General features: G+C 42.7%; 1 protein-coding gene across 2 annotated transcripts in view; it reads left to right on the plus strand.

Annotated features, from left to right (window-relative positions):
* LOC139265628 (forkhead box protein O1-like) overlaps positions 1-24316 on the plus strand; it is a 59659-nt gene extending 35343 nt beyond the window's left edge. The window contains exons 2-3 of one of the 2 annotated variants that reach the window (XM_070882784.1): positions 6361-7648; positions 21768-24316. In XM_070882784.1, the coding sequence (XP_070738885.1) occupies positions 6361-7623 (1263 nt within the window). In that variant the 3' untranslated portion in view covers positions 7624-7648; positions 21768-24316. Of the gene's footprint in view, positions 1-6360; positions 7649-15646; positions 15732-21767 lie in introns of those variants that run through there. The other variant, XM_070882785.1, reaches the window with a different exon arrangement.
* The last annotated feature ends 1402 nt before the right edge of the window (positions 24317-25718 follow it).

Consider the following 25718-nt stretch of genomic DNA (forward strand, 5'->3'; position numbering starts at 1 on the left):
CCCACACATTTTTCTTTCCTCCTTTTTAAGGTTGCTTTTCATCCTCCTTTGCACTTGTATTTAGTTCTAATCCTCCGACAAGAGAGCAGTTAGTGATTTGCTTCAAACCTCTATCTATGTTGCTACTGAACCTGTTAGAAAATTAACATTTAATCACTTTGCTTCATCATCCATTGTTACCCTTTTCCTTATGGGCTTCTGCTCAGAACTTTATTCAGTGAGATAAACTTACCTTTTACAAGTATGTCAGGCAATTAGGGTATCATTATGCTACCATCTGTTCAGACAGGGTGGAGTCTCTGGTCAAATTTACTTGTAGGAATTAATATCCTGGCGACCTAAATTAAGTGAGCACATATCAATCTGATCAGAAGAGTAAGAAATTGCCAAGAAATGGTTGCTATTTGGAGATTGAGTTCACTGCTGGGGTTTAATTTCTCTGTTGGGTAGAGTAAATTGCTTGTTATATGGAGGAGGCTGTGGTACACAAGATAAGGATGTTGGGTAACGTACCTCGTGGTGACTGTTGTCTGCTGGAACTTGTTTCTGACCGCCTTCAAAGGTTGGAGAAAAATTTCCTGTACTCTCTAAGAATTTTCAAGTGGTTTTAAGTGCATTATAAAAAATATTTTAATGTCTCTTTTTCTTCGCCCCCCCACCACCCCACATATTTTCTCCTTTTCCAATGGCTGACTCTTGCTTAGAATATGATTCTGCAGGTGATGTGGAAATTCTTCATGCAAGGATTCTGGATAGCCACTGTCAACACTCTAAATATTGGGTTCATCATTACTAATTCTGATCTTACCGTTGTGATTTTTTTTTTGTGTCCTCAATCCGCATTCACACGTGCATTTTCTAATGGGAGTCACTGGATAGCACGTGGAAGTGCGGGTCTTGGCGATTTCCCCGCCCCCCAAGTGCATGAAATCGGGGACCAAGTGGTTCCCGTGCTGGCTGAGATCAGCTGTATCAACAAAAGCAGACATTGATACGGAGATTCAACATCGCCACCAGTGCTGCCTGAGGAAAAGCGTGTTCGAAGACCAGTCCCTCAAATCTACCACCAAGCTCATGGTCTACAGGGCTGTAGTAATACCCGCCTTCCTGTATGGATCAGAGGCATGGACGAAGACACTGGAGATATATCACCAACGGTGTCTCCGCAAGATCCTGCAAATCCCCTGGGTGGACAGACGCACCAACATCAGTGTCCTCGTCCAGGCTAACATCCCTAGCATTGAAGCACTGACCACACTCAATCAGCTTCGCTGGGCAGGTCACATAGTTCGCATGCCAGACACGAGACTCCCTAAGCAAATGTTCTATGTGGAGCTCCTTCACGGTAAACGACCCAAAGGTGGACAGCGGAAATGTTACAAGGACACTCTCAAAGCCTCCCTGATAAAGTGCGACACCACCACTGACACCTGGGAGTCCCTGGTCGAAGACCACCCGAGGTGGAGAAAGTGCATCTGGGAGGGCGTTGAGCTCTTCGAATCTCAATGCCGAGAGCGTGAAGAGGTCAAGCGCACGCAACGATAGGAGCGTGCGGCAAACCAGTCCCACCCACCCCTTCCCTCGACAAATGTCTGTTCCACCTGTGACGGTCTGTGGCTCTTGTATTGGATTGTTCAGCCACCAAAGAACTCACTTCAGGAGTGGAAGCAAGTCTTCCTCGATTCAGAGGGACTGCCTATGATGATGATGATGAGATTTATTAGCACAAAAGTTATCCAATTTTTTTTAATATATAAAAATACTCTTTTCCCCACCCCCCCCCGCTCCCCAAAGAAAACAAGAGTTTGTATTGCGGGATAGGGTCCCAGCAGGTAATGCAGCAAATGGGTTTGGTGGTGAGCCATCCAGGAAAGTCCCAGATTCACTCCTGTTATATACATGTCGGCCATTGCTCTTTGCTTAAAGCATCCAAACTGCCCTGCATTCTCCACATAGTCCAATTATGCCCCTTCAAATTTTTATCTGTTCCTCCCTTAAAAGATGCAATGGTCTGTGTTCCAATTGCTCTCTGTAGCAAAGCTCCATCAACTCTGTTTTTAAAAAAATAAATAAAAAAATTCCCAACTCTTGATGGGGAATTTAATTTAAAATTTACAATCAGAGGAAATAGATTTTCCCTATTCACCCTATCAAAACCATTTCAGAATGATAACCTTTATTAAATCTCCTCTTGCCCTCCTCTGCCTCAGTCCAAGTATTTCATGCCTTCTCATTACAGTTTCTCATCCTGGTAATAGGCTGGACAAACTGCTGTATGCTTTTTCTTCAATGCCTTTTCTTTAAAAAAAAAGCTGCAATGTACTCTTCTCCATTGCTGTTTACAAATTTATCATATCTTTACTCTTGTACTGTATGTCTCTATTTTTTTTTAACTCATATATGCTATGCTTTTTTATGACTTTTATGTACCAGTACACTCTCCAATCTAACTTCTCTCCTATTTTCTGCTTTGTGTCCACTGCACACTCTGTAAAGTACTTCTGGATTTTGTGTTGCACCAAAAATAATGTATAAATGTAAGGTGGTATTAGTTCGCACTATTATCTGCAACAGCCATCCCCCTCAAAGGCTGAAAGTGTGGATCTGGGCCCTAGTTGAGGATAATACTGAGTGTGAAGGATTTCTAGTCAAATAATCTGTTGGCAGTCATTGTCCAGCCTCTTGCATGAAGAATGACCTTCGTTTGAGCAAAGAGAAGGCTGCCACTAATGGTGAAGCTGTACCACAGCACAACTTGCTGCTTTTAGGGAACTAAGTAAAGTTTGGGGCATAGGCAGAAGAAGTGGCGCAAGAGAAATAAATAGGGAAAATAGAACTTCTGTGCACAGATATTGAAGAGAGAGAGAGAAATTAGTTGAATCTGGTAGCAGCTATCTTTATCATTGATGTCACAGTCAAAAACATTTGCACATTTTATGAATGTTACTGTCTTTAAGGCAACATTTAAACTCTGCAAAACCTTATGGTTGCAACAACAGCTGTGGCTTGGTGTATCTCTTCCGCCTCCCCACCACCACCACGCTTCAGATTTTTGTCTTTTTATCCAATCCAATAATCTAAAAGTGTCATTTTGAAGGAGAAATATTTCAAAGTTGAAGGGATGCAGAAGAATGAGAGAGAAGATACTTTTCTCATTGGGAATTATTTTTCAGTTTTGCCAGACCATAGCAGATATGTGAATGCATTATTTCCCCTCTCCAATATCCTGCATGTACACACTGAATGAAATATCAAGCTGTTGCGAACCTATTTTTAGATGGATAGATGCAGTTTAAAGGAGGAATTTTTAAAAAAACTATCTCTGCTTATGGCAGAACTTGAAGATGCAAATGTGTGGATCTTTTTTATAATGTCATCTTTCCTCTCTCGCCACCTCTCCATTCACTAGTCTTGATATTCACAGCTCTATTCCATGAAATTGGATTCTGATGTGTTTGCTAATCGCTGCTGCACACCAATTAAGGAATCTGTCTTGAGAAGTCCTGAGCTTCCAGTATGGAATTGACCCAATTGCATAGCAGTTAAAATAAGATATACAAAATGGTAGTTTTTTGGCATCATGGAATCCATTTATAAACATAGTAAACCTTGGAATGAGCTTCTCTTGACCAAAACATCCTGTGAATCGGTATAAAGGAACACCTTAAAAAGCCCTGGTTAGACCACATCTGGAGTATTGTGAGCCGTTCTGGGAAGGATATATTGGCCTTGGAGGGAGTGTAGCGTAGATTTACCAGAATAATATCTGGACTTAAAGAAAGGAAGGGTTAAATTACGAGGGTAGATTACACAAACTAGGGTTGTATTCCCTGGAACTTAGATGGTTAAGGAGTGATTGATCGAAGTTTAAGATATTAAGGGGAGCTGAGTAGTAGAAACCAGAGCCAGGCCTTTCAGGAGTGAAGTTAGGAAACAATTCTATGCTCAAAGGGTGGTAGAACTTTGGAACTCTCTTCCACAAATGGTAATTGATGCTAGGTTAATTGTTCATTTTAAATCTGAGATTGATGGATTTTTGTTAACCAAAGGTACTAAGGGATATGGGGCAAAGGCAGGCATGTGGAGTTGAGTTACAGATCAGCCATGATTTCATTGAATAGCGGAACAGACTCGAGGGGCTAAATGGCCTACTCCTGTTCGCATATTCCTAGAGTGCTGGAGACGTGCGTACAAGCTAAACTGTCAGCTAAATGCATTTTTTTGGCATACAAGTACTTCACATTTCAAGGGCATTGTTTGAGGAATCCTTTGGCACACTGCAATATGATAACATGTATTACATTGGATTGCAAAAATGTAGTGGCAGTGGAAGTGATGTGTGACTGTTCCACTGTTTTTCCTCCTGACTGACGTAAGAGTGTTTAGCTTATTGGCTAGACTGCTATCTAGCATGACGAAAGAAGACTTGGTTGGAGTATTCAACAACAAAAAAATGACCACATTCTTGATTTCAATTGGGAGTAAGGATTTGCTCTAAGCATGTACCTGAATGATGGGGTAAAATGGATTAGCTTTTGTCATTCCTATATCACATCCTGACTAAGGCATTACAATTTGAATCCCAGTCTTGATGACAATTAGACTATAGCCTCACTGTCTGCCTGACTTGGTCTTTGAAGGGAAGCTACAGGCTGTTTACCCTATTGTATAATGGTCCACACATCTGTGTAGGCTCTACTGTCAGCCATTCGGTAAGAAAAGAAAACGCACATATGCCAGTTTTCTTTCTACTGATATCTTCCATTGGATCCCATAATGTTAATTTTGTGTTTTTAAAATGTTTTTCATGACTTTAAGGTGTTTTTTATAGCCTGCCTTACTGACTGCAAACCATGCTTCTGATATGCCTTGGTGCTGGAGTTCATTCTTCCGCTGCTCTTTTACCTGTAATACGTCCATTAGACCCAGTCCGATAAAGTCTCAGGTTCAGTCCCTCCGCCATTGTCTTGTGGAGTTTGAACATCTGTCACATTGCTGCACCAGTTTGTGATTTACATTTGCATCCCTCGGTTTAGTTGGGGGATTTATAATTTCTCCATCCTATTTGCAGGCTCAAAGTCTGTGACTGGAACGATTGAGTGGGCTGAGATTCTGATGCTTTGGGGATCACTTGGGGCATGGAATGAGAGGGAGAGAGTGGTACTGCTGTCATATTCATACTGACTAAGGGTAGTGCTGCAAAGGGATATAGACAGGCTAAGTGAGTGGCCAAAAATGTGAAGTTATCCACTTTGGCAGAAAAAATAGAAAAACAAATTATAATTTATATGGAGAAAAATTGCAAAGTGCTGTAGTAAAGAAGGACCTGGGGTTCCTTGCACATTAAACACACAAAGTTAGTATGCAGGTACAGCAAGTAATCAGGAAGGCAAATGGAATGTTGGCCTTTATTGCAAGGGGGATGGAGTTTAAAAGCAGAGAAGTCCTGCTACAACTGTACAGGGTATTGGTTAGGCCACACCTGGAGTACTGCGTACAGTTTTGGTCTCCGTACTTAAGGAAGGATATACTTGCATTGGAGGCTGTTCAGAGAAGGTTCACTAGGTTGATTCCAGAGATGAGGGGGTTGACTTATGAAGATAGGTTGGGCCTATACTCGGAGCTCAGAAGAATGAGAGGTGATCTTATCGAAACATATAAGATAATAAGGGGGCTCGACCAGGTGGATGCAGAGAGGATATTTCTACTCATGGGGGAAACTAAAACTAGGGGCCTATCCAGTGAAGTGCAGTAACAGCTCTTTAGGTTCGAGGCTGTAAACTAGCTGGAGATTGAAAGAATAAAAATTACATCCGTAAAGACCACATACGATTGCAGCAGCATCGACTGCTTTAACCTGCAAAAAACTTGAGTAATCCATGGCAAATGTACCCGTTAAAAATACAAAGTCTGCAGGACTTGTCTAGTTTCTAGTGTTCATTTTAGTTTTTAATATTTTATCTTCATAGTGGATATTTTTCGGTTACTGAGAGCAGCCAGTGGTTGTTGTAGAGATGTTTTTACATCAGGTCACACTATCACGAGGCAGTATGCTGCTGGTAGAAATAATCTAGGAATGTAAGTCAATCCAGGAGCATTTATATATAATTTTAAAAGTAAATATGATGGTGTGTTAATATGCTTTTGAAAAAAAATCCTAATTGCATAGAGGGCGAATGAAAACTGAAAGCTGGAAATCTGAAATAAAACAGAAAATGCTGAAAGTACATAGATCAATCAGCATCTGAAGATGAAATCTTAGTTAATGTTTTGGGTGTAATCTTTCAACAGAATTGAAGCTATTCCGTTTAAAATTTTGCCCCAAGTGATTTTTTATTTGTATTTTTTTAATTCTTTCAGAATTCCATTCGACACAACCTTTCCCTGCACAGCAAATTCATCCGAGTCCACAACGAAGCTACAGGGAAGAGCTCTTGGTGGATTCTTAATCCTGAAGGTGGGAAAAGTGGAAAGTCGCCCAGGAGAAGAGCGGCATCCATGGACAATAACAGTAAACTTGTGAAAAGCAAAGGAAGAGCTGCGAGGAAAAAGGCTGCCCTCCAAGCAGCCCAAGAGGGGAGTGCTGACAGTCCTGGTTCCCAAGTTTCCAAATGGCCTGGAAGTCCCTCCTCTCGTAACAATGAGGATTCTGAGGCCTGGACCAGTTTTAGGCCAAGAACAAGCTCCAATGCTAGTACACTAAGTACTGGGCGTCTGTCCCCCATATTGCCAGAACAGGAGGATCTGGAAGATGAGCTTCATTCTGCACTTGTCTACCCCAGCACTTCAAGCAAGTTGCCATCAACTCTAACTGAAAACATAATTGAAGAACTTGAACTCATTGACAGTTTGAACCTCATGACCCCATCATCGACATTGTTGCCAACTCAGCAATCATTATCCACTGGCTTAATGCAACAAAGCTCAACCTACACATTTAGGTCTCAAAGCTCAGCCTCTGGATCACAGACTTCCACCTATGGGAACTCTTTCTTTGATCCATCTGACCTGTCATCGGTGCAGAGCCACTTTAGTGTACCTGCAACACTTGAAGCTCTCCTGACTTCTGATTCACCAACTCATACTGATGTGATGATGAGTCATGCGGACCCTGTAATGCCGCAGACAGGTGGCCGACTAAACAGTGAAAATCTGATGATGTTGAATATCGAATCACTCAACAGCCCATCTGTCGAGTCAAAAATGAACCAGGCCAGCCAACGAGAAAAATCTGCAGGTCCACCAGCCACATCTGTTACTGCTAATGCTTTACCTCACACACTGAGTATGATGGGACCTCCGCCCGATGCAAACCAAATGCCAACTTTGAAGGCCCAGCTCCAGACCCCAGTAAGCCAGGCTCTGCAACTTGGTCTGCCAGCCACTCATCACTCAAACAGCAGCAGCAGTTCTTCAGTCGGGATGAATATGAATCCTGAGAATTTCCCTCGAGATCTGGATTTGGATATGTTCATGGAAAGTCTCGACTGCGATGTGGATTACATAATTGACCATGATCTCATGGATGACGAAGGGCTTGATTTCAACTTGGATCCTATTGCCACTAACCCGTCTTATCCCAACAGCTCACAGTCATCCTCTCGTAGTTGGGTGCCAAGTTAACTTCAAACCAATGCATGGCCTGAAGGTAACGAAAGTACTTTTGAGCCTTGTCTACAAATGATGCCAGACTAATTTTTTAAAATAAACAATTTGGCCATGAATCACAGTATTCATAGCTGACTTGCTTTCCAATGCAATTGGTTTCCTCTTGCACCCAGCCACCTTGCCTATTGCATGTGGGCCAGCGGAAGCAATTGAGACAGCGAGGACAAAACCAATATTGCCCTTACACAAACAGTCAGGTATATGAATGAATGGCATGGAAGCAGCTGTAAGCTATAAGAATCATTTTTGGATGCAAGTAGGAGATTCATGCATGTAGCCCACATGGCAATTTTACTGTCAAATTGTTCTTTGTCTCAGACTGAGGTTTGAGGTGGCTCGAGGCATTTGAAAGTTCAAATTTGCAAGTCTTAATGCTTCAACACATGACTGATTTTGGCCCAATTGGCAAGCCAATCTGTTTGAAACACTAAGTGAGGTTATAGGTGAAATCCATTCTGTCCATCAATCCCACTCTTTACAAACCAAGTACAAGCTTTCATGTTATGGATCCTACCCCATTGCTTTGTGGTGTGTGTGTGTGTGTGTGTGTGTGTGTCTATACACTGTCCCTGTCCCCTCACTTGCATTGCCATCTATAGCAGTCAGAAGAGTTTGATTTTTGGATCTGTTGCTAATCTCGTGACACAGTGGGGAAATTCCTAAACTGGAATTAATGATAGAGTGGGATATGAAGTGGGTACTGGAACACACAGCTCTTCCTCTGCTTGTTTACTTACAATTTACAAGCTGCAGTGCATTTTGATACTGTTCTGAATACCAGTGACAATTATCAGCAGTTTTTTATCAATAATAATTGTACTCTATGAAAATTACTGCATTTTTAATTCTGCATTTTTCTAAAAGGCTACATTCAGACTGAAAGGAAAATGAGTTGATGCTTTGCTGCCATTCCAGTACTGATTGCCTCTGTAATGTTCAGATGTAGACATAATGAATATAACTTACATAGGGTCAAAGTGTAATAAAAAGGCAAGCATGAAAGCTCGGTGCCTCAATGCAAGGAGTATTCGGAATCCAAGAGAGGGCTCAGAGCTAGTTAGAGTGGGTGAGAGCTCAGATGAACAGGACCCCAAGAAAGAATGCAAAAGGCAGGAGACAACAGAGCAGAGTAGCACTAGGGTAAGTGTAAACCACAAGGTGATAGGAAGGGACAATATGTATGAATATAAAGGGGCTGCAGAAGGGGTCAAAACTAAAAATCATGGTTTAAAAACTAGTATTAAAACACTCTACCTAAACGCACGCAGCATTCGAAATAAAGTAAATGAGTTGACGGCACAAATCATTACAAATGGGTATGATTTGGTGGCCATTACAAAAACGTGGTTGCAGGGGGGCCAAGACTGGGAATTAAACATACAGGGGTATCTGACAATTCGGAAAGATAGACAAGAAGGGAAAGGAGGTGGGGTAGCTCTGTTAATAAAGGATGATATCAGGGCAGTTGTGAGAGATGATATTGGCTCTAATGAACAAAATGTTGAATCATTGTGGGTGGAGATTAGAGATAGTAAGGGGAAAAAGTCACTGGTGGGCGTAGTTTATAGGCCCCCAAATAATAACTTCACGGTGGGGCGGGCAATAATCAAGGGAATAATGGAGGCATGTGAAAAAGGAACGGCAGTAATCATGAAAGATTTTAACCTACATATCGATTGGTCAAATCAAATCGCACGGGGTAGCCTTGAGGAGGAATTCATAGAATGCATACAGGATTGTTTCTTAGAACAGTATGTTACAGAACCTACAAGGGAGCAAGCTATCTTAGATCTGGTCCTGTGTAATGAGACAGGAATAATAAACGATCTCCTAGTAAAAGATCCTCTCGGAATGAGTGATCACAGTATGGTTGAATTTGTAATACGGATTGAGGGTGAGGAAGTAGTGTCTCAAATGAGCGTACTATGCTTAAACAAAGGGGACTACAGTGGGATGAGGGCAGAGTTGGCTAAAGTAGACTGGGAACACAGACTAAACGGTGGCACAATTGAGGAACAGTGGAGGACTTTTAAGGAGCTCCTTCATAGTGCTCAACAAAAATATATTCCAGTGAAAAAGAAGGGCAGTAAGAGAAGGGATAACCAGCCGTGGATAACCTAGGAAATAAAGGAGAGTATCAAATTAAAACCCAATGCGTATAAGGTGGCCAAGGTTAGTGGGTAACTAGCAGATTGGGAAAATTTTAAACGACAGCAAAGAATGACTAAGAAAGCAATAAAGAAAGGAAAGATAGATTACGAAGGTAAACTTGCGCAAAACATAAAAACAGATAGTAAAAGCTTTTACCGATATATAAAACGGAAAAGAGTGACTAAAGTAAATGTTGGTCCCTTAGAAGATGAGAAGGGGGATTTAATAATGGGAAATGTGGAAATGGCCGCGACCTTAAACAATTATTTTGCTTCGGTCTTCACAATGGAAGACACAAAAATCATGGCAAAAATTGCTGGTCACGGGAATGTGGGAAGGGAGGACCTTGAGACCATCACTATCACTAGGGGGGTAGTGCTAGACAGGCTAATGGGACTCAAGGTAGACAAGTCCCCTGGTCCTGATGAAATGCATCCCAGGGTATTAAAAGAGATGGCGGAAGTTATAGCAGATGCATTCGTTATAATCTACCAAAATTCTCGACTCTGGGGAGGTACCAGCGGATTGGAAAGCAGCTAATGTAACGTCTCTGTTTAAAAAAGGGTGCAGATAAAAGGCAGGTAACTATAGGCTGGTTAGTTTAACATCTGTAGTGGGGAAAATGCTTGAAGCTATCATTAAGGAAGAAATAGCGGGACATCTAGATAGGAATAGTGCAATCAAGCAGACGCAACATGGATTCATGAAGGGGAAATCATGTTTAACTAATTTATTGGAATTCTTTGAAGATATAACGAACATGGTGGATAGAGGTGTACCGATGGATGTGGTGTATTTAGATTTCCAAAAGGCATTCGATAAGGTGCCACACAAAAGGTTACTGCAGAAGATAAAGGTATGCGGAGTCAGAGGAAATGTATTAGCATGGATAGAGAATTGGCTAGCTAACAGAAAGCAGAGAGTCGGGATAAATGGGTCCTTTTCGGGTTGGAAATCGGTGGTTAGTGATGTGCCACGGGATCGGTGCTGGGACCACAACTGTTTACAATATACATAGATGACCTGGAAGAGGGGACAGAGTGTAGTGTAACAAAATTTGCAGATGACACTAAGATTAGTGGGAAAGCGGGTTTTGTAGAGGACACTGAGAGGCTGCAAAGAGATTTAGATAGGTTAAGCGAATGGGCTAAGGTTTAGCAGATGGAATACAATGTCGGAAAATGTGATGTCATCCACCTTGGGGAAAAAAAAACAGTAAAAGGGAATATTATTTGAATGGGGAGAAATTACAACATGCTGCGGTGCAGAGGGACCTGGGGGTCCTTGTGCATGAATCCCAAAAAGTTAGTTTGCAGGTGCAGCAGGTAATCAGGAAGGCGAATGGAATGTTGGCCTTCATTGCGAGAGGGATGGAGTACAAAAGCAGGGAGGTCCTGCTGCAACTGTACAGGGTATTGGTGAGGCCGCACCTGGAGTACTGCGTGCAGTTTTGGTCACCTTACTTAAGGAAGGATATACTAGCTTTGGAGGGGGTACAGAGACGATTCACTAGGCTGATTCCGGAGATGAGGGGATTACCTTATGATGATAGATTGAGTAGACTGGGTCTTTACTCGTTGGAGTTCAGAAGGATGAGGGGTGATCTTACAGAAACATTTAAAATAATGAAAGGGATAGAGGCAGAGAGGTTGCTTCCACTGGTCGGGGAGCCTAGAACTAGGGGGCACAGCCTCAAAATACCAGCCAATTTAAAACTGAGTTGAGAAGGAATTTCTTCTCCCAGAGGGTTGTGAATCTGTGGAATTCTCTGCCCAAGGAAGCAGTTGAGACTAGCTCATTGAATGTATTCAAATCACAGATAGATAGATTTTTAACCAATAAAGGAATTAAGGGTTACGGGGAGCGGGCGGGTAAGTGGAGCTGAGTCCACGGCCAGATCAGCCATGATCTTGTTGAATGGCGGAGCAGGCTAGATGGCCTACTCCTGTTCCTAATTCTTATGTTCTTATGTAAACGTAGAAACATAGAAAATAGGTGCAGGAGTAGGCCATTCGGCCCTTCGAGCCAGCACCACCATTCAATGAGTTCATGGCTGAACATGCAACTTCAGTACCCCATTCCTGCTTTCTCACCATACCCCTTGATCCCCCTAGTAGTAAGGACTACATTTAACTCCTTTTTGAATATATTTAGTGAATTGGCCTCAACAACTTTCTGTGGTAGAGAATTCCACAGGTTCACCACTCTTGCTGTAGAAATGGCTTAATTGCAGTTCAGGGGAGAGCAGCCCTATAACCAAGGTTTTGATGAGTAGCTCTGATTTGTAAGCCATTTGAACAAGGCAGTTACCTATATTTGGAACAATGTGCTTCCTTTTAACTTGATATTCTTTGCTTGTGATGCCATTTTCATATTGTCAATATGGCTGTACATGTACCAATTTAAAGAAAAACTCTTTACAGAAAAGCATTCAAGTTCTGCTCTGATGTTTCATGCACTAACATTACAAAACCCATTTTCAGTTAAAGAAAGGAGTTTTGTTAAAGCTAGTGAGTACATGCATCTGAATTATTTTCTTTTTTCAAATACCTAAATGCATAACCCCACTTTTTCAGTTGTGGAGGCCTCTCAGGATAACCAAATGTAGCGGTGTGCTGTTCTCCCCTCCTCGGTTCTCTCTCCTCTCTTGAAGGTGATGAGGGACAGTTCCATAGATGACAACTGCCTTTCAACACCATGTCCAGGTAGACATTCTTCATTTGAAGATTGATAATGACATTTGTAGGCTATTCATTCTTGAGCCGTCGAAGCCAAACCAAAGCAAACGAGCCATTGGATAGCGATGATGATCCTGATTTGATTTCCTCTTTTGTCCCCTCCCACCAATAAAGTTGCTGAGGTCAATTGCAGTATCCCTCACCGCTGATTGTCTGAGATTAGCCTACACTGAACAGATTTGAATTGGACCCGACTGTGTGGCTTAGTGCAACTGACAAGCCAACTGCAGGAGCCCTTTATGAACATACAAAATTGTTGGGCAGGAGAAGACCAGTCGATCCATTCTATTCTGTGTATAAACCAAAATTAGAAAACTGACTTCACATTCTACTATCTCCTATCTACCCCAATATCTCCTTATGTGGCTTGGTGTCAAATTTTATTTTATAACGTTTCTGTGAAGCACCTTGGAACATCTTATGACGTTAAAGGCGCTATTTAAATAAAAGTTATTGTTGTTGGACGCAAACAATGACCGGCCCAAATTTGTGTCACTAACTAATATTGAAATAAGTCAGTTTAACCAAAGTCCTACTTTTTAGTTTTAAATTTTGATGGAATTTTTTTTTTTAAGTGCTCTCTCATTTTTGTACCACAGTTGCTGTCATTAATAATACTAGAGTAGACACATAGGATTGCTTCTGATCAAGGTCCACCTGCAAATTGTGGCTCGGACATAATCGATTCTATCTCTTTGTCACTGAACCTAACACCTATACCAATTCAGTGTAAAACGGTTTTGGATTGGGCACAATTTGTCAGCTCAGACAATGGCCTCCATCATATTTGGGTGGTTCTTTGAATTGCCATGTAAGGAAAAATTGCTGCCACCAATCCCAACAAATTGGAATTGCATTAAAAAAAATCTTTAATGCTTTAAAAATTAATTTTATTCTGTTTTATTAACACTGCTTCTTTAGCTGACTGAAGCAGGAAATAATTTGTATCACTCACCAGCCACATCCCCTTGCCTTCCTCAACCTAATTTCTTTCTGCATCTGTCTCTTTAAAATATTATCTTCCCCCAAGTTGCTTACAGCCGTACTCTTGGACTACAAACTACCTGTTTTGGCCCTCTATTCGCCATAATACCTCTACAGTTGTTAATTTGCTGAAGCACTCCCTCACCTCCACCTTGTTGCCCTCTTCCCCAATAAAACCTTTACCATCTACCATCCCAATCATTGTCCTGGTACAGTCCCCAACATCGCTGCCTCAAGTCCAAGGGGTGCAAACTTCAGCATGTTTGACACACAACTGGATTAACCATCCATTGCCACATCTGGCTTGGCTGCATCAAGCTGCATTGGGCCTTGCAGTCCACTACCAAAACAGCTCACTATTCTAAGATCATCCAGCAAGGCAAAGCTTACCCCAGACTCCTTTCCTGTGCTACCGACCACCTTCTTAAATCTTTCTCCTGTTCCCCTACCCTCACCACTAACGATGTGCATGGAACTCATGAGCTGCTTTTTCTTAAGGTAGAGTTCATCTGTTTAGCTGCTCCTACTGTTATCCCACTTCCCCTTACCCACTCAGACCACCTTACCCACTCAGACCAACTTACCCCCAGTTCCATCCTGACACTAGCCCTCTCCCCTTATTTCTGTTGTACCCTTCTCCCCATGCTCCCCTGCCCCCAAGTCCATCTGCTCCTCCTACCTTCTGTTCCCTCAACCCCATTCTCACTGAATCCCTATTATTCAGCTTCCCTTTCTGGCCCTTATTTTATCCAATATTGTAAATGGTTTCTTCCCCTCAAGTACTATCCTTGTACCTTTTAAAGCTACCATTATCATCCCCCTCATTTTTAAAAATAAAACACCATAGTCTGGATTTTTGGCTTTTTGCGTTTTCGCCCATTTCCAGGTGCAATTCGCGGCGGATTCAAAAATTTAGCGCCAGAGCGTGCAACTTTCACCAAATGAAAGTTCACGAGGAACATAAGCGCTAACTCTGGCATTGCATCACACAATTTGTGCGCCAGAGCCGAATGTTCCAGCGCTAAAGAAATCGGCCATTCTGCACATGCGCAAATTCTTTTGCCCCCCGGCTTCTGGTCTGCTGTCCAATCGCAAATGCTAATGCAGGGCATGGCCGTGCACATGTGCAGTACACCCAGGGCTGTATCAGCCATTTTAAATTTGAATTATCACTATGGAGGACGAGGAATCAAGACAACGTGCCAGGCGATTCAGCCAGGAGGCTAACTAAGCTCTTGTGGGGGCTGTGGAGAGAAGATGGCAGGAGTTACATCGTCTGGGTGGATCAAGACCACCACCATCCATTTTCAAGCATATTTGGAGGGAAATTGCTGTGGGGGTCTCTGCCTCAGACATTGTGGTCAGGAGTGGCACACAGTGCCGGAAGAAGTTCAATGATCTTTCAAGGGTCGTTGGAGTGAGTACAATTTTAATTCATGCACTCCTTCATTACTTCAATTATAAATCTGACACGCTATTTGTTCTCATGCTTTTGGTGCCTGTCAACACTCTGTGGGTGTTCTCATGCTGCTGGTGTCTCTCAGCATTCTGTGGGTTGCCTCCTAAAATGCACGACACATAGATAGGCCTAGTTTGGCACCCTATTTGCTATGAATGATCTTTACACATTATTATGATTGCTTTCTGAGATCTCATAAGATGTCTCTGCATTTCGATGTCCTCCTGATGAACAAGTGCAACCTCCAAGGCCATTAAACAGAGGACTGTATTACATTCAGACAATATGTTATAAATGCTTTGGTGGCTATCTGTGCCACAAGAGCAGATGGACCCTCTTGTAACCATTCTCTTTTCATCTTTGCAGGCGAAGAAGTCACATAATCGGCGCGAGCAGGTGCGGACAGGTGGCAGTCTGCCTCAGACCCCACCACTCACCGACATTGAAGTGGCAGGCCTCATCAGCGTCTCGGGTCAGGCAACTGCCACTGGGGGGCTGGGTTGGGGCAATGTCATGCAGTGTCTCTGGACTACATATAATGGAGTAGTAGCGGTCCTTCAAATGAGTCTGTACTATGCGAACTTCCTCATGTCACCCTGCCCCCTCCCCTGTTGCTAACCACTCGTCTGTTGCTTTCTACTTCCAGATGACCAGCCACAGCCGCAGCATCCCTCAAGACAACACTCCACATCAAGCCATTGTCTGGAGGAGGAGGAGGATACCGATCAGCCGAATCCGGCGCAGCATCAATCCACCCCTGTTTTTACCAACGGCACTCACCTCCTCTGAGGACAACGACGTGACTTTCTCGGGGCTTGACAACTCCGAGGCTCTTGGGATTAGTGTCAGGCAGCAACGCAGTTCTGGGGTCGAATCCTGTATGCCATCTTTCTGGAGGGTGAGTTGGCAAAGTTGGTCTGCTGACAGACAGGCAGACGTGGAATTGAACATGATGGGAATGTCCAGGGAGAGCATCCAGGTCAGTCGTCGGCTCCTTGATGTCTTGGGTAGGATTCCCGCGAGCATTGAGAGTCTCTCAGCGACCATTACGGAGGTAGGGCCGCAGATTGTCGATGCGAGCTGTGAGGCCATCAAATGCCCACACGAGGCTGGTGGCCTCTAGCAGTGACACTCGAGTCCTGGAGAGTCTGCCGCGAACCCTTGCGGAATGTGGCACATTACAGGCACAAGCTCTGCTTCAGCTTGGGCAGGTGATGCAGTCCATAAACCTTCCCGCCATACTCTGTTCTCCACTGTCACACTCAAACCCAAACCACCAGTGACTGGCGACGCCGATGAAGAGGCTCGCCAGTCAGAAGCCGGGCCTTCCACGCCACGAGCTGGTCCAGTGCATCCCCAGGCGGTAACTCCATTGTCTCTCCCCCCCCCCCCCCCCCACACACAGCAGCGCTCTGGCAACCTTGCTGCACGCCATCTTGGTACCTCTTGGGTTAGGTGCAGCAAGCAAGGGAGGGGGATAAAGGGAAGGGAGTCAAAAGCCGGTGGTAAAAAATAGTGGGGCAGGGGTTGCTGCATTATGTTGCTGATGTTGGATGCATCCTGTGTTTTATGTTGCATTATTGTGATCTGGATTATATTGTTGTTGCATGATCACACTGCTGAATGCAGCTAATTCATGTTATTTTATTAAAGTTTTACAATTAAGTTTACAATGTTGACAGTTTACAATGTTTAATAAATTATTTTATTCACTTTAACCATTCCTGTGTAGTGTCTCATTTGCAGAATAAGAGGGGGAATAGTCAACATGGTGGGATAGAGTGGCCAGGCAACAGTCAAACAAAGTGTTCAATTATGAGCTGCCAACGCAAGGCTTTTGCAGCGACGAAATTTCCACGATACCTCCCCTGTGGTTGTGGTGGCGGCGGCATGGGTTCCTCACCAGGCTCATCATCCTCCTCCTTACCACCATCTCCCTCCCCCACCTCCCATCTCTCCTCAGGTGGTCCTGCAATCCCCATTGGCAATTCTTGTCCCCTCATGATGGCTAAATTGTGTAGCATGTAGCACACAGCAATGAACTCAAAGACCTGCTGAGGGGAGTATTGTAGACAGCCTCTAGATTGGTCTAGGCAGCGGAAGAGCTGCTTGAGCACTCCAATTGTCTGTTCAACGATGTTACGTGTGGCTGCATGGCTCTCATTATAACAATGATCGGCTTGTGTCTGAGCGTTCTGGAGGGAGGGTCATGAGCCAGATGGCGAGGCCGTAACCTTTGTCCCCGAGCATCCAGCTCTGGCCTTGTGATTGACACTGGAACAGGCGTGAGACACTGCTCTCATGTAAGATGAAAGCATCATGGATGCTCTTGGATATTGGACATTGACTGCCATGATGCGCTGAGTATGGTCGCAGATGATCTGTACGTTCATGGAGTGGAATCTCGGTTTCGGTAAATCTCTGGATTCTCTAAAGGTGCTCGCAGGGCAACATGTGTACAGTCAACGGCACCCTGAGCCTTGGGGAAGCCAGCAAATCGTCCAAAACCTACAGCCCTCTCATTCTGAGTCTCCGTGGTCATTGGGAAGTTTATGAAGTCCATCCTGTGTGCGTACAGTGCAGTAGTCACCTGGTGAATGCAGCAATGTGTTACATGTTGTGAGATGGAGCATATGTCCCTTGTTGATGCCTGAAAGGAGCTGGAGGCATAGAAGGCAAGTGCCACAGTCACCTTCACTTCGACGGGCAGTGCAGTCCTGATGCCGCTGGTAAGCTGTAGGTCTGCCTGTATGAGCTAGCATATCTGTGTGACCACCTCTTTTCGGAAGCGCAGCCTTCTAACGCACTGTGCCTCAGAGAGCTGCAGGTATGAGCGATGTTCCCTGTAAACTTGTGGGGGGGTAAGGCATCCGCCCCACTCGTCTGCGACCTCTTCGATTTGCGTTGAAAATGATCATCAATAAGCCTTCTTCCAGCTCGACGCTATATGAATATAGCAGCCAGGGTTAATGGCTGACATAGCATGGCCCCCATCTTTTTAAATGTCCTTTAAAACAAACTAGAAACTCACAAACTTCACAATCAAAAGTATGCAGTAATGCAGTGTACTTCTCCCAATGCTTTTAATCACTCACAACTGTGACTTTCTCCTCCGTTTTCAAGATGGTGCCATTAGCGCCTAGTGCGCCCTGGGTCCGACTGATTTTTCTTGGCGGGTTTCCGGGCGGACGCTAAATCGGGAGAAATGCTCGAAACTTCCGCCCGGGGCACTAGGGCAGCGATGCACGATGATTTACATCATCCAAACAGTCAAAACAGCGGTGGGGCACGAAGTTTTAGCGCCGCTGCGAAACCATTGCCGAAAATTCTGCCCGGACGCAAAATCTTCGCGCCTCGTTTCACACCCAAAAAGAATAATTTTTGCGTCCCGCCGAGACGCTAAACGGGGCACAAATGAGCCGAAAATCCAGCCCCATGTGCCTTCTGTCCTTACTAACTAATGTCCCAAGTTCTCTTTCCAAGGTTCTGGAACATCTTGTCAACTCCTAAAACAGTGCCCACCTCTCCTGCAACCAAATCCCTCCAATTAGGTTTCTGTGCCTCTCAATGGACCAGAGCAACTCTTTAACTATGAAGTTCTAAACAACATTTCTATGACTGACCATGGTGTATTAATCCTTCTGCAGCCTTTGACACAGTCAACCACATCATCCTCCTCCAATGTCCCATCTCTGTTGCCCAGCTCCATGGGGACTGCCTTATTTGATTCTACTCCTGCCTATCAAATTGTAGCCAGAATATCTCTAGCAGTTGCTTCCCTTCCCAATCTTTCACTGTCATCTCTGGAGTTTCCCAAAGATCCATCTTTGGCTCCCTGCTCTTCCTCATATACATCTACATGTATGCTGATGACATTCAGCTCTACTTCTCTCAATTTCTCCACCATCTCTCTGCTGTCAGACTACTTATCTGACATCTACTCTTCGATGAGCTGTAAATTCCTCCAGGTAAGACATTGAGCAGACCGAAGCCACTTTCTTTGGCCCTTGTACACTTTCTGCACCCTTGCCACTGACTCCATTTCCCTCTTTGGCCACTATCTTAGACTGTTAACCACCTCAGCATCCTGTTCAATCCTGAGCTGAGCTTCTGATCCCTTATCCTCTCTACCTTAAAGACCACCTACTTTCACCTACATAACACCAATACACCTCTGTCCATTTGCCACTGAAATCCTCACCCAATATTTAGTACTCCAATGCTCTCCTGGCTGGCCTCCCATCCTCCACCTAGTGTAAGCTTCAGTTCATCCAATATTCTGCCCATATTCTTATCACACACCAAGTCCCACTTGTCCATCATCACTGTCCTTGCTGACTTACATTGGCTCCCAGTCCCCAATGCTTCAAACTTAAAACAATGATTTGCCTTGTGTTTTAAATTCCTCCATGGTCTTGCCCCCCCCCCCCCATTTTCATAATTTCCTTCAGCTCTATAGCTATCACATCTATTAAACTCTGTGCCTTCAACTACCTAGGTCCTACTGTCTGAAATTCCCTCCCTAAATCTTTGTGTCTCCATCTCCCTTTCTTCAAGGCCTCCTTTTAAAGCCTACTTTGTTTACCCAGCTTTTTCTCCCCCTTCTTAATCTCTCCTTTGGTTCAGCGTCTGTTTTTCCTCGAGGAGCTATATAAATGCAAGTTGTCATTGTTACTGGTTGGTGAAAACCACGCACTTTAGGGAGTAATCATGTTTTTGTAGCAAGTGGAATTTGATGCACCAATGAAGTGTTAGTTTAAGTCTTGGTTAAGGGTCTCGGCCAGCTCCAGTTAGTGGAGATGCTGAGTTGAAAACTTTAGTATTCTAGCAGAGGTTGTTTGTCAGAGATAGCATGCGCCGAATGTGATGCTATTGTCACAAAGACAAAGGCATGAGGGGAGAAACAAATGAAAGCGGATATGTGGGCGGCCAAAATGAGCGAGAGAGACCGTTTAATTGTATAAAACACTATTGGGCCACAGCTGGAGTACTGTGTGCAGTTCTGGTCGCCACGTTACAGGAAATATGTGATTGCACTATATTTCCTGTACAGAGGAGATTTACAAGGATGTTTCCTGACTGGAGAATTTTAACTGAGGAAAGATTGGATAGGCTGGGGTTGTTTTCTTTGGAACAGAGGAGGCTGAGGAGAGAGGTAATTAAGTGCATAAAATTATGAGGGGCCTCGGTAGAGTGGATAGGAAGGACCTATTGCCCTTAGCAGAGGGATCAATAACCACGGGGCATAGATTTAAAGTAAGTGGTAGGAGGTTTAGTAGGGATTTGAGAAGAATTATTTTCACCCAGAGGGTGGTGTGCATCTGGAACTCACTGCCTGAAAGGGTGGTAGAGGCCCTCATAGCATTTAAAAGGTACTTGGATATGCACTTGGAAGTGCTGTAACCTACAGGGCTCCGGACCAAGAGCTGGAAAGTGGGATTAGGCTGGATAGCTCTTTTGTCGGCCGAATGGCCTCCTTCTGTGCTGTAAATTTCTATGATTCTATGAGGAGAAGTAAGATCATCCTTTTTAAATACAGGAAATCAGTCTGTTTTATCCAATAAATCTAGTATTATAATTTCCCAATCTTTTTTTTTGTACAATAAATTTCTTTTCTACCCTTTTGAATGCTGAAGGATTTTAATAAAATAAATAATTTATATGGAATAATGGCTATCTGGGAGGAGGTTATCGGCTGTAATCTAATGGAGTAGTTCAGTTCCCTCTAGGAAACCCATACGTCTGACTTTGTTATTATTTATGACCTCTTATCCTTTACAACAACAACTTGCATTTATATAGTACCTTTAACTTAATAACATGTCCCAAGGAGCTTCACAGGAGCATTTATTGGACAAAATTTGACAGCAAGCCTCATGAGATAGTAGGATGGGTGACTCAAAGCTTGGTCAAAGAGGTAGGTTTTAAAGAGGGTGTTAAATGAGGATAGAGAGACGGGAGAGGTTAAGGGAGGGAATTCCAGATCTTTGGGGCCTAGACAGCTGAAGGCATGGCCAACAATGGAGGAGCTATGGAAATCTGGAATGCACAAAAGGCCAGAATTGCAGGAACAGAGTTCTCAGAGGGTCGTGGAGTTGGAAGAGGCTACAGAGATGGGAGAGGGGCAATGCTATGGAGGAAATTGATCAACTTTGGGCTTTATATTAAATTTTTACAGTCATTATTAAGATTGCATCAATAACTGGAAGTTTGAGAATTGATTGTTGATTCTTGAGAATTTATCTTTCCAGTGTACTTATCTGTAGAAGGTTATTAGTGATTTGGATGCCTTTTTATGGAACCAGTAGCCTGATTGCGTCGGATATTGGTGCTGTGTGCACACATTTTCCAGCTGGGAACTATTGTGTGTGGCTCAGATCTAGTAGAATTTGTGTGATGGTTTCCTTGCAGCAAATATGCCATGTGTAGTCATTGCTTGAAAGGATAGATAGGGCACCTGCTCCCAGGCTTTTGACTATACCATTATATTACATCATGCAGAAGGTGGCCGCTAATGGATTATTTTCTATCTTTCTAATTTTCCTTCCTGTGCGGAAGTGCCTCGCTTTCACTTGGTTGCTTCCCCACAGCAGTGCGGCTGAGCTAGTAACTCATTTTGTAGAAAATTACATGTAGAGGCCCACACTGCATTGTTGCTCATTGCAAAATTTTTAATAGCAAAGAATTCATAAAAATAAATGTATAAAGTAATAGCAGAATCTTTGATTCCTGTGCACTGACTGTGTGTGTGTTCTTTTTTGTCGCAGGTTTGCTGTTTGTCAGCTGATTTCACCACCTCCTTTCACAAATTGATGTTTTATTTTGAAGTGATCCAGGAGTTGAGTATCTTCCAGTTTCACAATATTCAACCGTGTACGATGAATTCATCCAAGGTGGCATTTTCTCTCTGGCGCGGACTTTGATTTCCAGAGTGCATGAAACAGATCCTAAATAACCTTTTGGTGCGATTGTGGAATGTCATTGTGCCAAAGTTGTGCATTTGAAAATTACTTATTTTATTACATTACAAAGAACTTCACGGAAGGAATTGTAAACACTGATGGGGATGTTTATTTTTGTCATGTTCTCCCCTGCCCAATGATTCCTCTTGGTGCAGTGATCTGGGATTATGAAAATAAGTGTGCAAATATATAAGATCCGAACAGTTGAATAGATGTGATGCTCAGAACGTTTTTTTTTAAGCACAGAACATTTTAAAAAAGACACACAGTATATGTAGCAAAGTTTTTCCATTGAGGCTTATGTTAAAACACTACAAGGAAAGATATCTTTCAAACCGGATTTCCAAGAGAATAACTCAACTACGTCAAATTGGGACACAAGAGTAGAAGAATAAAATAAGAGTAATTGAGCTCAAACCATTGTGTTGGATAGATCACAAATGAAGTGAAATACCACAGAGCCTGCAAACTAAAGATTATCCCCCTTCCCCACCCCCCCCGATACCCTGGGTTGTGTTCAGCATATGTGTGTGTCCAACTGAGATTGAGAAAAGCCAGAACTATTTGTAAATAAGGGGGTGGAGGGGAAATGTGCAATGTATTCTAGCAAGACAGAGAGCACCTCGGTTCCTTCTGGAACACTGGAGCTTATCTTGGCTCTTCCTGCATTGCCAAGACATTCAACCCAATCCAGAGCATACAGTTATACCCCCAATCTGTAAAATAGTATATTTTAAAACCACACAAAACCATGAGATACAAAGCTATTGTGTGATTTAATTTTAATCTGCTTTATAGAGGCTGCTTTTGATTCTAAAAGTGAAAATGTTTTTCTTTCCCCCACCCCACCACACCATTTTAGTAGATTGAATTTAAAGTTAATCTTTTCAGTTCAGTGAATTTGGAAATTCTGTTGGATAGCTTGTGGTTCACATTTTTTGGGAGGGCTGGGGGGGGGAAGATGTTGTGTCATTTTAGAAGATACTGGCTTGACAGTGTAATGCCGCCTAATCTAGGGGTAATGGTGAGCAAATCTCTCAAATTTGGGGATTTTCCCTTCAAATTTAAGCAGTTATTTGTAAATGTTACATAAATATAACAAAACTCCTTCCACTCTGAAATTTGGAATGGTTTATAAAATCATGGCTTCTATTTGAGTACATAATCCAGTCTGACACTCCAATGTAGTACTGAGAAATATTGCACTGTTAGCAGTGCCGTCTTTTGGGTGAGACATTAAACTGAGGCTCAATCTGTCCTCTCGGGTGGATGTAAAATATCCGAAAGCACTATTCAAAAAAGAGCAGGGGAGTTCTTCCAGTGTCATGGCCAATATTTATACCTCAACTAACATTACTAAAACAGATTATCCAGTCATGTATCTCATTGCTGTTTGTGGAATCTTGCTGGGCACAAATCAGCTGCCGCATTTCCCTACATTAAAACAATGACTACACTTCAAAACGACTTCATTGGCTGTAAGGCACTTTGGGATGTCCTGAGATTGTGAAAGGTGCTATTCTGCAGTTGTTAGATGATTAACTAATTGGAGAGATGTTCACATATGTCACACTAATGTCAGCAATTGCAAAGGAGGAAGGAAACATGCTGAATTGAGGAAACTGTGTGAAGATGAACCAGTAGCTTTGTTCAGATCATGGAGCAGTTATCTGAACTATAAACAACACTTTAAAATCTGCAGCATGTTATCTAGGAGTAGGTTGCATAGAACAAAATAGATACCCAGGAGTGATTATAGGTCATTGTGGGAGTCGTATGACTTCATAAACTGCAAGGATGAAACTCGAGCAGTTTATAGCTGTCGACCATATACTGAAATGAGACCACTGCGTTGAACTGGGACTCCATAGTATTTCTTTAATAATGTACACTCTGAAGTTTATTGGGTTGTATTTCTGGGTGAATGTTCTCGATGCAGTTGCACAAGGCCAGTGCACATCTCGTCATTACGTGATGATGTTCACACTGAAGGATTAAGAATTGTGACTTAATCACTGCACGTTGTATCAAGAAATAATCTTTATTGATTGGTAATTTTATGTACTGTGGCCATATATATATATATTATTTATGTGGCACATGTCTGACACGCCAATGTAGTACTGAGAAATATTGCACTGTTGGCGGTGCTGTCTTTTGGGTGAGATGTTAAACTGAGGTCTAAACTGCTCTCGCCCTCCTGAATCCTGGATTGTATTCATTACTTCCTTGAAACACACTCCTTTTTAACATTCTTTTGTTACATGCAAAATCAAAATACAGTATATATCAAGAAAGTGAAATTATGAACCTGCATTGAGCAGTGATTAAATTACAGTGTGATTTGAACCAAAGTGATATGATTTATTTAACTGTTTGATACTGGCAGATACCATTTATTGTATGTATTGGATGTCATGAGAGTTAATGCCACAATGGAAAGTAGGATGTTACAGGATTGTTTACTCTCTGGTTTGAGTTCACATCAGTCCAGACTATTGGAATGAAAGTCTACCATTTGGCACTAAGGATTCTTCATGAATTACTTTAGGGTAGTGTTGATCCGTTCCTATTCCGCATGGACTTGCAGCAGAAAACACCCCTCTAATTTAGCACTAAATTGTGAAGGTCACTCACCATAGATGTCTGGTGTCATTCTGGGTGAGTAGGGATATTCTTCTGACCATGAGGCACTTTTATTTAGGCTTTACTCTGTACCCAACCTCCGAGTGTTTGGTGTTGACATTGGGTATTCAAAATTAATATTGTTCCTTTCCCCAGCACTAATGTTCTTGAACCTTGATAAACAATTTTTTTTTAAGGAAGGATCCTGGAAAGAAATTCTAGGACACCCTTTTTTTCTCTCGCCCTCCCCCTGCTCCATTGCAATTTCTAGAAATTATTTAAGGCTTGAGTGACAACTTAAAAAAAAATATATCTTGTCTCCTTTCCCTACCAAATCAACAAAGAAAAACATTATCTTTCAAGAAAATGGGTATCCTGTCTTTTATTGTGGAGGAAGTTCTGTGGCAAGCAAGTAGCAGCCGTAGAAATAATCCACACCCTCCATTAGAAATTGCCGGCAGCTGAGGTAAACAGGAGCATCCTACTCCCCTCATTTTAATGACTGTTTGTTTAATAGCCATTGTGGCACACCAGCTTCAGTTGATGGATATTTTCCGCTCTGGAACAGTTGATGTGCTTTTGTGCTGCAGGCTACTGCCAGACGTGCTGAGATTGTGACGATTTGCGTTGCCCAGAGAATGGGCACAGGAGTATTCAGTGGATGCCGTCACTATTGATTCCCAACTCTGCTTGCCTCAGTCACTGAAATATATTTCCTAAAACATTTGTTTTGTGTTTATATGAAACTATTCTATCGGGGATTAGAAACAGTTAAGAGCTGGTGTATGTGCCACATAAACACTAAAGTTAGTTGCTGGGAACAAATATATTTTTAAAACCTCTTTTATGCTCGATGTAAATCTGCCTTTACCTCTCAGGGTGATTCTGAATATATGCTAATGTCAAAATGCACAAAGAAAGTGTGTTTTGTTTTTACTTTTTAGATTGATCATATATGACTATTGCAGAAGAGGCAGTATGCCAGATTCATTTGTTTACAAAGATCAAGTTAATTTTCAGATTGCAATTTTTTAAAACAAAAATACATAAAATGACATTACTTTTTTTGTCCCTTTTTGGTTTAAGCTGTTGGTTTCAGATTTTGCTTGTATATAAAGTTGTACTGCATCT

The sequence above is a fragment of the Pristiophorus japonicus genome, chromosome 6, assembly GCF_044704955.1.
Source record: "Pristiophorus japonicus isolate sPriJap1 chromosome 6, sPriJap1.hap1, whole genome shotgun sequence".
NCBI lineage: Eukaryota > Metazoa > Chordata > Chondrichthyes > Pristiophoridae > Pristiophorus > Pristiophorus japonicus.